We start from the raw sequence: 13,851 nt of genomic DNA on the forward strand, positions 1-13,851 counted from the left end.
ATGGATTGAAGCTGTTCAAAATGACCCGAAGGAAATAAAAGTGCAGGACTGGCAGGCTTTATAAAAAAATAATATCAGATGGAGACAAATATGTTAATTATAGACTAGCGAAAATAAGTCTGATGATCTTAGTTAAAATTCGATATTTTGTACGTGTTAAATTTTACTAGTTGAAACAGCGATTTTTGGAAAAGATTTTTCAAATAGAATAACACGAAAAGAAAGTAACTCCACTGCTATGTCAGGAGACGTGTATAATAAATTAATGACCGAAATACAGGAAGCAGAACTGGCGGACAACCGTTAAACTGTTATAATATAAAAGATAAAAAGATTCCAAATTATTGAGGTTAACGAAACCAGAAAACTGGCTCTCAGAACGAAACCTATTGGATAGTATCTTCCTGCTGGAAGGAGGACAGAGAAGTCAAGTCAAATTGACATTCGAAACTTCAAGAAAATACATAAAATATGATTGCTACTATGACAATATATTATTTATTAATACTTTTCTGTGGGCCCAAGGAAACCTGTATATATGCAGTTACAGCAAGACAATGGGTTCAAGTTTATTATGGTGTACGAGGACCATTTGACAAAATTAGTTTTGTTAAAGCAAGAGGGAGGCGGGAGTTACTTATCAAATCATCAAAACCCATATTAAACCACTAGAAACCCCTAAGAACTAAAATATTTGGGTTATACCTGGAATTTACTGAGTTAAATATATAAATATAAATTATATAAAATTAATTCATAAAATTTTGTGCTAAGTTATTGAAATGATTTGGGATAATTGAAAGTTTTATTTCTGGATGTTTTTTTTGAGAATGGTCAAAAAAAAGTTTTTTCGTAAAAATTGAAGAGAGTTTGTGACTTGAATTTTCATAACCAATCGGCCCGTTTTGAAACTATGTCTGATAATCAGATATTTAGAGGAATAATAAAAATCCTGTTTTTTTTAAGCTTTCATTTTTGAAATGAAAAATCCAAAATAATTTTTTTCTCGATTTTCGTTTCATTAAGTAAGAAATTACCACTTTCATTTTAAGAACAATATTATCGTTATAAAAACGTTATTAGTATGTAAGTTAGGTATGAATATAATATAACAATTATATGATTTATTGTTCCAAAAATATAACAAATTTTAGTCTTATGATTTGCTGCTATGTCATAAAATAAGACCATGTTGTACTGAGCGGTTAACAAATAGTTAGCCCTAGTCGTATTATAAAGTGAAGAAAGACATATAAATATGGGAAAAAGCTATAAAAAGCAATAAAATAATTCGCATAACAAGATTAGATTTTTTTTGTCAAAGATGATTTAAAATATTTATAGAATCTTTCCTTTGTTGCCTTTCCCATTCAAGCATATTAAAAGTTCAAATATAATGATCCTGACCAACTCTCAGGAACCCAATTTTCCTTTATTTAAATTTCGATTCACATTATTTATAAAATCGTGAATTTTCTACAACAACAAAAAATCGGCCCAGATCTTCCTGTCCTATATTTTCTATATTTTATGACTGAGATATCTTAATTCTATTTCAAGTATAATTATCATTAACCAAAAAAAGCATTGAATCCTATCGTTAATTCATTATCTTGGATGTCAAAATTTTATGGTAGTAATAGACAAGTAAATCAACCAGCAACGTTAGTTTACAAGGAATGACAATAGACAACTCCGCCTTATTTCTTATCATGGCGAAAAGATAAAGAATTTTTCTATTTATCCGAGGTAGTTTATGAATTGCCCTTATTGTTAAGATATTTACTAATTTAAGCGGAGATTTAATTTTCTACGTATGGAATTTTTGCTATTCTCCCAAGAAAGCCAATTTATAGAAGACCATGTGATTTCCGATTGTAATTTTCCTATTCATTCATATGCTTATTTTTAAGGTTGCTACTCTTTTAATATATTTAGTTCATTTCGATGATATTTCTCTTTATGCATCCAAGCTTTCCAACGTAAGCAATCAGAATCAGTGGTACTTTTGTCAAATCGACTGCACCGCGTATTCACGGTGTTTGTTTCTCAACAATTAAAATAATCTTGTCTAATCTAAAATGTGGTTTATGTCGACTAATCTCCTAGATAAAGTATCGTGCTGATACGGAGTTTGATTTGCGAGACACCAACAAAGTCGCATTTACTTTCAATTCCACACAGTTGTAATGTTTTGATTCAATCGACAACAGTGAAAATGGAAGCCACGAAAAGGCAATTCGATGGAAAAGTGGTAGTGATAACGGGAGCCGGTGGCGGCATAGGCGCTGCCGCTGCAATACTATTTGCTAAGCTAGGAGCGTCCATGACTCTTCAGGGGTCCAGTAACGAAGACTTGCACGCTGTGGTAAAAGAATGCGAAAAAACTCACGTAATAATTATGCCGTCAGACATAACTAACGAAGAACACAGAAAAGCGATGATCGACAAAACAATCGAACGATTCGGTCGCTTGGACGTTTTGGTGAACAACGTGGGTATTTGGGAAAGCGGGTCGATCGAAACCACGACTCTGGGACAGTTCGACAGGGTGATGGACGTAAACGTCAAGTCTGTTTTCCACTTGACCACTCTGGCGGTTCCCCATTTGGTGAAAACTAAAGGAAATATCGTCAATGTCAGCAGTTTGACTGGAATTAGAGCGATGACTGGCATGGTGGCATATTGTGTTTCTAAAGCTACCTTGGACCAATTTACCAGGTAAGTAATGGAATAAAGGTTCCTCAATTTTAGTCCAAAAACACCTAAACCTAAATCATACTAACTAATCAGACTAAAGTAGATTTGAACAAGATTGCTTTCGAAAAACCGTCACTGGGCGGGGCAAGTTCTTCAAAAACAAGCCGCTTCGCGGTTTCTTGTGCTAGAGGGAGGCATCGTTTTTTTATCATGCTCCTACGGACCGCTATGGAAATTTCGCAAAATGGATTTATTTTTGTTGTTTATCTACATTTAAAGCGTATTTCAAGTATCGTCGAACCTTAAAGTCACGACAAACTTTGATAAATGTAAAAATTGTACAAGTATTAACGATTTACAATGATATTTTTCCAAGAATCTTGCGCACCCTGTATGACCGATGAAGCCTGAAGCTCTCTCGATACGGTTTACGACACTGTTTAAACAAAATTATTCCAAGTTTTATGGTTTTTCATTAACGACTAATAATTTAACCACGAAAACGGCAAAATTCTGGATGTTTTCGATTTTTTTACCCATAATCAACACACCCTGTACACAATTGCAAAAAAAGAAAATGGACGTTATAGCCTTGGATCTCTCACGTTTCCTCGTTCAAGAATTTTTCCAAAATATTGAACGGTTTTCGAGAAAATAAGTTTTTTCTGAAACCATGCAGTGCGCCTTAACAATCAATGAAGTCATCGCTTCTTGACTGAATCCGAGGAATAGTGATTTTCATATGGATTTTTTTCAAATATCTTGAGCAGCGTGTTTGATAGACGAAAACCGCAAACACAAAAATTGTAGCTCTCCTATGTTTTACGATTTTTGATTTGCGGTTGATAATTTACTCTGAAAAAGAACAATTTTCTGGGTCTTTTAGATTTTTGTCTATAATTGGAAAACCAAAAAATACCTGAAATAAATGTTATACCACTGGATCTTCCGCATCCGCTGGTTAATCAATTTTGCCGATCGGATGAATGGTTATGGAGAAAAGCATGTTTTTCTGAAAGCCAAAATAACAAAAAAATTTTTAAAAAATACTTCGTGAAATTTGGTTGCACCCAATTTCTACTGTTTAAATGTAGGCATGGGTTTTTACTTCTCTGCTAAATTTGAAGTCGATATCTGCGAAATTAGGACACTTAACATATTTCTCATATAGCACGGAATATCGGGAAGACCCTGTACAATAGGTTTTACGATTCTGATCAAATCAAATTAGCCCATCTCTAACATTCATATATCGCCAATAATTTAGATTTCTTGCCCATAAACGACATACCCTGTATATACTTCAAACAATTTTCTAAATTTCGAAATGGAGGTATATGAATTTTTCCCGTAGAATAAATAGTTTTCAAGAAAGTACTTGTTTTCGGAAACCATGCAGGCGTCGTAAGCTTAAATGACGTCATCGCGTGTAAATTGAAGGCGAGAAATGGTGATTTTCATTTGGATTTTTTCAAATATCTTGAACAAAGGATGTGATAGACGAAAATTGTTGCTCTCGATGTGGCCTATAACACTGTTTAAACCAATTAGCCATGTTTTTTAAAAATATTGATTTACGACTCATTATTTACTCTGGAAACGGACAATTTTCAGGGTCTTTTAGATTTTTATCCATAACTTTAAAAACCCTTTATATATTATCAAAGGTTAAAGAATGGTGGTTAAAGAATTTTGTCGATTGGAATAATAGTTTTGAAGAAAATATTTTTTTTCTGGAAACCAAAATAACCCCAAAAAAATTATTTTTTTTTTAAATATACTTTGCGGTACTTGATCGCACCTAACTATAATGGTTTAAATTTGGGTTCGGACTTCTGCTTCTCTGCTAAATCTGAAGTATGTAGCTGCAAATTTAGGGCGTCTATTACGTTTAATAATATTGCACGATATATCGCAAACACCCTGTACAATAGGTAAAAACCTTGAAGGCAAATGTCTTAATTCGCTACACGAGCTAGATTTTGGTGTAAAACAAATTGACTTCTGAATCGCAGTCTTCTAGTGATGGTCAATTTTCATTAAAAGAGAAACCCCATTTTCAGTTTTTTGCGAATACTGGCCATACCTTGTACATTTTTGAAAATTGCCAAGAATAAAAGCTTATGGCATTGGATCTTTTGATAAACAATTTTTTTCGAAAAAAAAATGGTCACCGGGGTCCGATCACGGCCATTTTTTATTGGCTTATGTGTCTCATACACTGCTTAAAAGGAGCCTTCAAATTTGGCAAACTGGTCGAAAGTTATAGCTAATTAATGCCCTGTCTACAGAGAAGTGGAAAACAGAAAACAGAGAAATGGACAGACAAAAACATAACGTTTTTTTTTTTCGACGCTGATGCCACCTGCACTAATGGCACTGTACGGCGCACCGTTTCCGAGAGATGGGTTTCGTTGGCATCGTTTATCGATTTTTTGAAAGTAACAAATTTCTCATGTATATAAGATTAGTGACTAATGCAGTTAACCCAATATCAATTGACACTTGCTATAAGCTAACACATTTCAAGTTTTGTAAAAGTGCATTTATTCATCAAAACGAACGAATGTTATAAATATGTTGTAAATATTGTGATATACATAGAGATACATAATAGACGCATCTGACTTGAAACCTACTTTTCAGGTGCATAGCTGTTGAATTAGCTTCTAAACACGTCCGAGTGAACTCCGTAAATCCAGGAGTCATCGCGACAGACTTTTACCTAAAATCAGGAATGAGCAGGGAACAATACGAAGCGTTCGTGGAAAGATGCAAAACGACACATGCGATGGGGAGGGTGGGAAAACCCGAGGAAATTGCCAGCGCCATCGTATACCTCGCCAGTGACGGAGCAGGTTTTATAACAGGTGTTAACTTGTCGGTGGACGGTGGAAAGGCAGTCACGTGTCCAAGATAGATGTCGATCCTTCTCAAATTATTCTGAAAAATTTTTGGTTTGACAGATTGTTTTTTTTTTAAAGGCAAAACATTTAGTTAGTTTTTAGATGTTGATGTTTACTATTCATGTGATTTTTTTTACTTTTTTCACTTTTATATGAATAACAACCTTCAAATTTTGAATTTCGAATCGTATATCAAAAAAGGAAACAGAAAAGTCAAAGTTTTTTCACTTTAATGGGTACGTAATGAAAGCACAAATTTTGCAAAAGCGTAGGTAGAACTTTGGTAAGCTCTTCAGGGTAAGCTAGGGAGAGATAATAATGAATATTCAGATTCCTGGTGTTGACGCAAACTTTAAACCTTTAGATAGATAATAATAATAATTATTATAAACCATTTTTTATTAAATTAAATCCCGTGTAACGTTGTACTTTATATTTACTATTTTTCAGGGCGCCCACATTTGCAATTATTTAACAAACCTTATGTGACATGTAGTTTATCCTTATTCTTCAGATTATGGTAAACATTTTAGTTTTATTCTAATTGTAATTTTACGACATTATATTGGCTTAATAAAGTACATTTTACAAGTACGGGTACTAGTTCGGGATTATTAAACACTATCGTTGTCAGAAGCCCCCAGTTTGCGAACCTTGTCAGCCAGGAAACAAATCATTTTTTAATATCCTCGCAAAGCTTCGTGCGATATCTGAATGCACTCCTACGTGTCCGGAATTCTAAAACAGAGAAAGCTCCCGACTCGAAACTTTAAGCAAATGTAACTCCTTATCTGTATATTTTTCTTCTAGAAGTCGTCCAACTTATGGTAAAGAGGGACATAAAGCTTCTACTGATCTTTTCGTAATCCGGACGCATGGCGCCAAATTTGACGAGGCCGTTTCGAGCTTCTCCAAAAATTCATTAAACGCCCGTCTAACCGTTTATGTAATCAAATCACGCCCCCGTTCGGGTGTACGAAGCCCGCAAATATAAACATCAAAACTGCCTTACGCCGCACTTTATCCCTCCGAGCTCGACCACTTCTGAAACCGCAACCGTACATAAACGTAAACATCACTGACCACGTTACACAAATTTCCCCCATTTTACGCAAGCGTTCCATGTTGCCAGCTCGAAAACCAGAGTGGTGTCACGTGTTGGGGTAATTTTTCTTTAACGAGATCGGAGGGTCCTTTAATTTTATTAATATTAATATAATAATATAATAATAAATACGTGCCAAATATCTAAATTGATATTATGTATTTGTAAAAACATTTTGGCTTGAACAAATGAAATAAATGAAATAAAAGTAAAGATATAGATAAAGATAAAGAAATAAGTCAAATACTGGAATTATACGGGTGGGTGGGGCAAGGCGGCCCACTTAAGCTTTTTATTATTTTTTATGGCTTTTAATCATCAAGTCGATTTATTTTTGACTAACTTTAACTAAATTTTCCCAAATTTTGGCGAAGCTTCTGGCTGCCTTACCTTACTCTCCCTTATTTATAAAGTTATATATAATAATTATAGTTATTTATTAAAAAGCATTTAATTAAAAAAAAAACATTACTGATTGGCAACATTTTCCTATAGATTAAAAAATTTGTTATTGTTATTTATAAGATTTTCAAAAGCTCTGGTTTAAGGCTGAATACATAGAATTATCCAATAAATAACACTTTCAATAAATTAATTATGATTCGGTTATAATAATATTGATTAGCTTTTTTTTCAGAATTTTTAAGCTGTCCTTTTTACCCCTGTTATTACGCAAAGGACTAAAAATCTATAAATAACCAGAATTTATAATTATTAGAAGAAAGAACTCAAAAACATATTGGTTAATTTTTGAGGCCCCACCCACCCCTATGTCAGAAACGGCGGAAAGTTTTCTGACTGAAATGATATAATACATTTTAAACAAATTTTAACACGATTTGTTGGTTTTGGGAGTTTCGAAGAGTGAACAAATGATGAACAGCGGGTTGCTATTATTGTCCAAGGTCGGACTTTCCCCCCAATGAACAATTTTGTGCAAATTTTCACGTCGATCTCCTAGCTTCCTGTTTTATTTTTTATTGATGAGTCATGATTTGTAAACGTAAACTAGCAAAGTACGGTTCGGTAGCAGAAACCCCTTAAAGGTTTAGAAAAGCACAGCGTTATCCACAAAAAAAACCAGTGGATTGGGATGGGACTGATTTTTTAACGATATCAACAACTTTTATTGATTATATTTAACTTATATCAAAAACTAAATTTTTAATATATTATATTATATATATTTAAATATAATAGTAATCATAATATTGTTATCATGAAAAGAAGCGCAATAGATAGGTCTACCGCGACATTAGAAAATTTTAGGAAATTGCGCCGTTTTAGTATGGAGCAAGTGTTACCTATGCTGATATTAACAAAAAAAAATCTACTAACAACATGGCCTCAGAGAGGGCTGGGTATCGGTGCGTGGCTTGGGCCACTTATGAGGAAATCGATTTAAGTGTGTAAAGATCGCTGTTTTTTAAAAAATGACAAAAAGTGTATGAGTGATGTGGATCTTCTGTGACAATTTCACAATATTTAAGGCCTTCATATTCTAAACTTACTTTTATAGCTAGGTATTTGTGAAAAGAAACAGCAGAGAAATTAGTACTATAAAAATGTTATATAGTTTTTTTCGGTCTAAATATCACTATGGTGTATTCATTTGAAATCCTATATATGGTATATATCTGGAGTCTCGTCTGGTCTCGAATCAAGGCCTGTGGCAAGGCATGCGCTCACTTCCTACCCCAGCACAGTAGAGTCCAATATAATGAGGTAAAGTCCTTTTTGTGTGCAGTACAATTAATTCTATTGCATATTTAAACGACCTGATTTCCGATTCGGTTAATCAAATAATATCTACTCTTAATATCGATTATCATTAGGGTTCCCTTATTAGTGCTAGTGTTATTCTATGATTAAGTTAGTCATTCGTATTTTTTAATCGAATTTGAGTGTTTGCCTGTTGGCAATAGAAGACTATTTAATTATATCTATACTATACTTTATATATAGAGGCCCTTTTAAATGCAGTCGATAATATAGTAATTTTTAAAGCAACGATGAAAAAAATTAATAAAGGCTTTTCCGATAAGAGGAGTTGTTTTGAATAGTTGAATATTTCAGTAGATTTTGACAAGTAGAAACTACGCCATTAATAAAAACGGAACGATAAACGCTTCAACAATGCATTAAAATTATTAAAATTCACTATAAAAATGGTGAAAAATTTTCGGTCCTTAATACAGAAATTGGTGGACAAATTCGAATAAATCCCGTGCACGTTGCTCAAGAACAACTAAGAATATTGCTGCTGAAGCCCAACGTGTTAGAGAAAACCCAAGTTTGTCCATTCCTCATCGTTACGTGACGTGACAAACGTCATTATACCGCATTTTGTACAAATACTTGAGTGTTAAGGCTTATAAAGTTCATGGACGGTGCCACACAAGCAACGAAACCATCGATCTTTTACGGGAAAAGTTTCCGAACGGTGTTATCTCTCATAGAGGTAATTGGCCTCCGAGACCTTGCGACTTCTTCGTTTGGGGGCGTGTTAAAGACAAGGGTCGAGTCCAAAACTTAAAGATGAAATTCTATTGAGGGCATACAGCAGCCACTTTGCGATTTGGTGCTGGAAAATTGGCCGTGGTCGCCATTTGGTTGATCATTATTAATAGCACACTTTCCTCTTTACATTCTTTACAACATATCAAAATAACATCTCTTATTGGAAAACCCTTTAGAATTTAAAATCTCATTTTCAACCCATAAGATCTAGTGGCGTTCAATAACCAACATGGTTGCTAACAGTTCGTCAATTCGACAGGTTTTACTGCCGATCTTATCAAATGTTCTGCGAAAATGATTAAAGTGTGTGGACCTCGCTGTTTAAAGAGAAAATGGAACAGCGCGCAGATAGAACGTGAACGTGAAAAATTACTCCCATGTCTACAAAAACATCATAACTGCCAGAAGCGCATCAATTTTTTTTGTACTAAGTCGACTATATTATCTAATAGTTACATAATTCATGTTTATTTATTTATTTATAGTGGTACGCAATGAATTCTTGGTGACGCTGTCGCTTGGAAAATATTTCCATCCGAATAGGTTTGGCAACGCCGCCGCAAGTTACGCGCGAAGTTTTCGTTCGGGAATTAAACTTCAGTCGGTATGCGGAAACGTTCCGGAGCGGAAGAAAACGCGCGGTGCTCATGGCCGGAAAAACACGTTCCTGTTGGCGGTTTGTGAACGCGATTTGCGTGACAGTGGCTCTGATGACAGTCGCAGTCCGCCCCGATTACATAGGTAAATCGTTGTCATTGCCTAGCACCATCAATCTCGATTACAAACCATGCCTTTTTTTTAGGGGTGGAATATTATTTGTGTTTATATATATTTACCTCTTTGAAAAGGATGGTGTGATAAAACAGTGATTAGAGAGTCTAATCTGGAAAACTATAGCTAGTTTTCCACGTTCTTAAAATTTTGTATTTTTCATTACTCTCAATATAAAAGGAATTTGTACTGTGTTTTTTATGCTGGTGCAACCGTCCCTAAGCCAACTGGTCTATAGCCTTTGGATGTCCTAAAAGTTCACATTGACAAATAACCACATTAAATTAAAAATATACTATATATATTAAAAGAAACAGCTTTAATGAATTTTACCTTCACTAAGAAGCATATTGTTTCATGGTGCCTAAAGAAATAAATCGTTAATCCATCTACATAACTTGCAAAACTCAATTCTCGTTTATTTCTGATTCGGGACACAACGGAAGCGGAAAGATAGATCTCCGAGCGATATAATTATAATCAACTCAACTACAAATTCGGTACTCCAAATTCGCTAGCTGCTATCAGAGCGCACAACAACTGAGAAAACGCTGTGTTCTAAATAACTCTTTTGGAGTATAAAAGGCTTTTCCTAATGAACTGTTTTCGACTTAATGCAAAAAAGTTGTTTCTATACGTAAAATTTTATTTGTATGCCCATGTATTTTTAATTGGCACTTATTTGTATTTTGTTTCATACAATCACTCTTCCATTGTTTAAACTATTAAACATTAGATTGAAGTTAACAAAATGTGTGTACTTTATACATACACACACATGATTCAGTCATAGTACACGATCGCATTATGCTATAGTTAGATCGTAATTTAAATAATAAATATATTAAATTTTTTAGAACATCATGAAAACAAGCATTTTTAATAAAAGAGCGGTGAAGGGTATAAAATAACAAGTTAGCGTATATTAAAAAAAAATGTCCATACTATATTTTTCCTTCTTATTTCTACCTAACTTAAAAAGTTGTAAGCACCAGCATATTTTAAAAAAAAAATCACTATTGTTTAATATTTATTTACAGGTCTGGTGTGGTGTTTAAAATCTAGGCGCATTTTCTTTGAAGGCGTCATTTTAAAAGCAATTGATTGCTCAAAGCAATATCCAATAAGCGTTCGTAAAGGCAAATTTTCCGCCGTTTGATTAAATATGAAACAGATTTTTTTTGGCGAGGCGTGTTAGAAATGTGAGACTAATTCTGGCAGTAAAAGAAGACGACTAGTAATGGGGATTCTTGTCTTTCTCTTGCTCATTCATTCTCACTGATTAAATACTTTATTTACCCATACAATTTTTACAGAAGTACAGTACAGTACAGTGAAAACTCCCGTAACCGGACACTCACGTTTCCTCCTTGTCCGCTTATTAGAGGTGCATGAAAAAATACAACATAAATTGTAAATATATTTTGTGTCTTTACAAACATATAATAAACTCTAAGATCCTAATTCTAAATCCTAAATTTTTAAGGTTTTGAAATGCAAATAGCAAAAACTTTTAGATCTGTAATTATTTTTAAGGCTTCAATATAGCTGTTAATTGTGCTAGGTTCCCCACTATCATATTCTTGATAGCTGTCTTTTTCCGGTTCAGGTTCTTTCATGTTTTCAATTGTATTTTCGATGTTCAAACTAGCCTACTAAGTCCATAATTTCCAAGAGTTTCTTGTGTTAGGTTCATTTCTCTAACACATCGTTCAATTTCAATTATCGCAGATAGTGGGATATTATGTTCTGGATCCCAATCTATTGATGTAGAAAAATCGTTATTTTTTTGAAAACCAGCTTTGTTGAGACAATTTTGTATGATTTCTGACGAAACTTTATTCCAGGCTGACTTAGTAAAATAAAGGTACTTCTAAAATATTTACAGACTTTGCTAAATCTGACGCGGCCATTACTTGATCCATCTTTGATAAAATGTGCTTCAGTATGAGTCCACGAAAATAGAATTTAACATTCTCTAGAGGTTGATATCATGATCTAGAGGTTGATATACTGATGTCGTATTTGTATGCTGCCTTTTCCAAGAATAATAATTTATTTCTCATTTGTAAGGCCATTTTTCTATCCAATTGTAACAACCATTCATTCATAATGTCTCGTGGCATCCAATTTTTTTTTAAATTTCCATATTGCCGGTAAATTTTTAATTGCTACATTTTTAAATGCCCTACGTCGGGCAGCCTTTCTAATGACGAGCAAATCTTCTTTTTGTAATGCCATATTAGCACAAATAAAATTGCAAGCCTCTCCTTGGAAAGCTTTCCACCGCTACATTTTTCGGATTTGAAAGCGAATGTTTTGTTAGGTAAAACTCGAAAGGCCAGCCTCATCGGCATTGTAAACATCGTGTGGCTGATATGGGAAGAGTAGTGTGGGCAACTTATCCTCAAACTGATTTACGTCATTTTGCTTTAAAATTTCGAACATTAAGTTTTTCGGCTATTTCTTGAGCCTTGGAGTTTATTAAGTGCCCCGATAGTGGAATGTTTTGACCTAGCAACCGAGAAAACTAATCAAAACACATTTTGTCAATTTCAAATCCATCAGTTTTTACAACATTTCTTTTTTCATCGATATTGCTTCCCGACTCCCACTGTAGACGAATGCTGTCCTTATTTTTACAATTTCCGCCGCTTGAGTTTTCCGGATTTTAAATTTTTCTGCGAGCTTCCGCACTGACAAATTTTCCTTTTCCGAAACGGTAACAATTTCCATTTTTTCTCCCAAAGTAAGAAGTTTTTTAGTAGATGCAACTTTAAAAATTGTGTAATTTGCTTGCAAAATAAAACTGCAAGTCACGGCATAATGAATAATACGATGTGATATGAAAAATGAAAAAGGTAATTCGCCGATATTTTAGCATTACGTTGTCCTGGAGTGGAGGTTCACTGCCGTTTAAGAGAGGTATTTTTTTGAACTCAGGACGGTCCGCGACCGTTTAATGGAATGTCCGGTTAAATGAGTTTGTTTTACAGGTAAAAAGGTAGGCAAATATTTCGTTCCAAAAAACATGTCCGCCTAAGAGAGGTGTCCGTGTTGAGAGGTTTACTACTGTAATACTTTTTATGAAACTTCTGGTTTCCTCCTGCGTCGGTTTTTGTTCACTCACGAAGGTGTTGCGCCTCCTTTAGCCCCGCCCGTATTGGTCAAAAAATAACAGTATGTATTGTCTTCAGGGTATTGATTTTAAGAATGCGCTCGTATTATAATATGTACATTTTAATATTTTTTATATTTGAAAATTGAAAAAAATCTATTATTAAAATTTTTGACATAACTAGGTATACAAATGATAAAATTAAGTTTACTATTTTCACATGAAAATTCTTAATATACATATAATCGTATTCGTATATTTTATTTTTATAACTACTCTAACAACCATAAATTTTTATTTATATATAAACCAAATCAAATCATGTAATATTTTGGTAATATGCAATAGGTGCAAATGCTTTACTCACCCAAAAAAATATATTCTTTTTACCATTTTAATAAATGTTGATTTATTATCCCCAGTACGAAATTATTAGTAGTATATAATGTATTACACAAGATTGTCACCGTTGAAAATATTCAAAATATATTATAACTGCTTATTTCAAACAAGAAAAAACTTTAAAGAAAGTTAAAGTAACCGCTTTTTACATTTATCTGCCATTAACATTAACGTGTATGACAAAGAAAAGAATATTCGTTACTATTCGTCTCCCTTTCAATAAAATTTGCCCCACTGAATCGATATTGGCTGAATTATCCGGCCCATTCAATTTTAAATCGAGTTCATTGTCGTAGCATAACGGTGAATAACAGTTGTGTCTGCCATTG

At 33.7% G+C, this 13,851-nt stretch overlaps 2 protein-coding genes across 2 annotated transcripts in view; both read left to right on the top strand.

The window, feature by feature from the left end:
* The first annotated feature begins 2,157 nt into the window (after positions 1–2,157).
* LOC132700822 (3-oxoacyl-[acyl-carrier-protein] reductase FabG-like) lies at positions 2,158–6,623 on the top strand. Its single transcript, XM_060668386.1, has 2 exons — positions 2,158–2,721; positions 5,347–6,623. Exons 1-2 carry the CDS (start codon positions 2,219–2,221, stop codon positions 5,618–5,620), a joined length of 777 nt encoding a protein of 258 aa, XP_060524369.1. The 5' UTR covers positions 2,158–2,218; the 3' UTR covers positions 5,621–6,623.
* A 3,222-nt stretch (positions 6,624–9,845) lies between these two features.
* Positions 9,846–13,851, top strand: part of LOC132700907 (limbic system-associated membrane protein-like) — a 157,718-nt gene continuing 153,712 nt past the window's right edge. The window contains exon 1 of the mRNA XM_060668488.1: positions 9,846–9,972. Coding sequence (XP_060524471.1) covers positions 9,879–9,972 — 94 coding nt within the window. The 5' untranslated portion in view covers positions 9,846–9,878. The remainder of the gene's footprint in view (positions 9,973–13,851) is intronic.

This window comes from Cylas formicarius, unplaced genomic scaffold (genome assembly GCF_029955315.1).
Source record: "Cylas formicarius isolate icCylForm1 unplaced genomic scaffold, icCylForm1.1 PGA_scaffold_4__25_contigs__length_36172078, whole genome shotgun sequence".
NCBI classification, from domain to species: domain Eukaryota; kingdom Metazoa; phylum Arthropoda; class Insecta; order Coleoptera; family Brentidae; genus Cylas; species Cylas formicarius.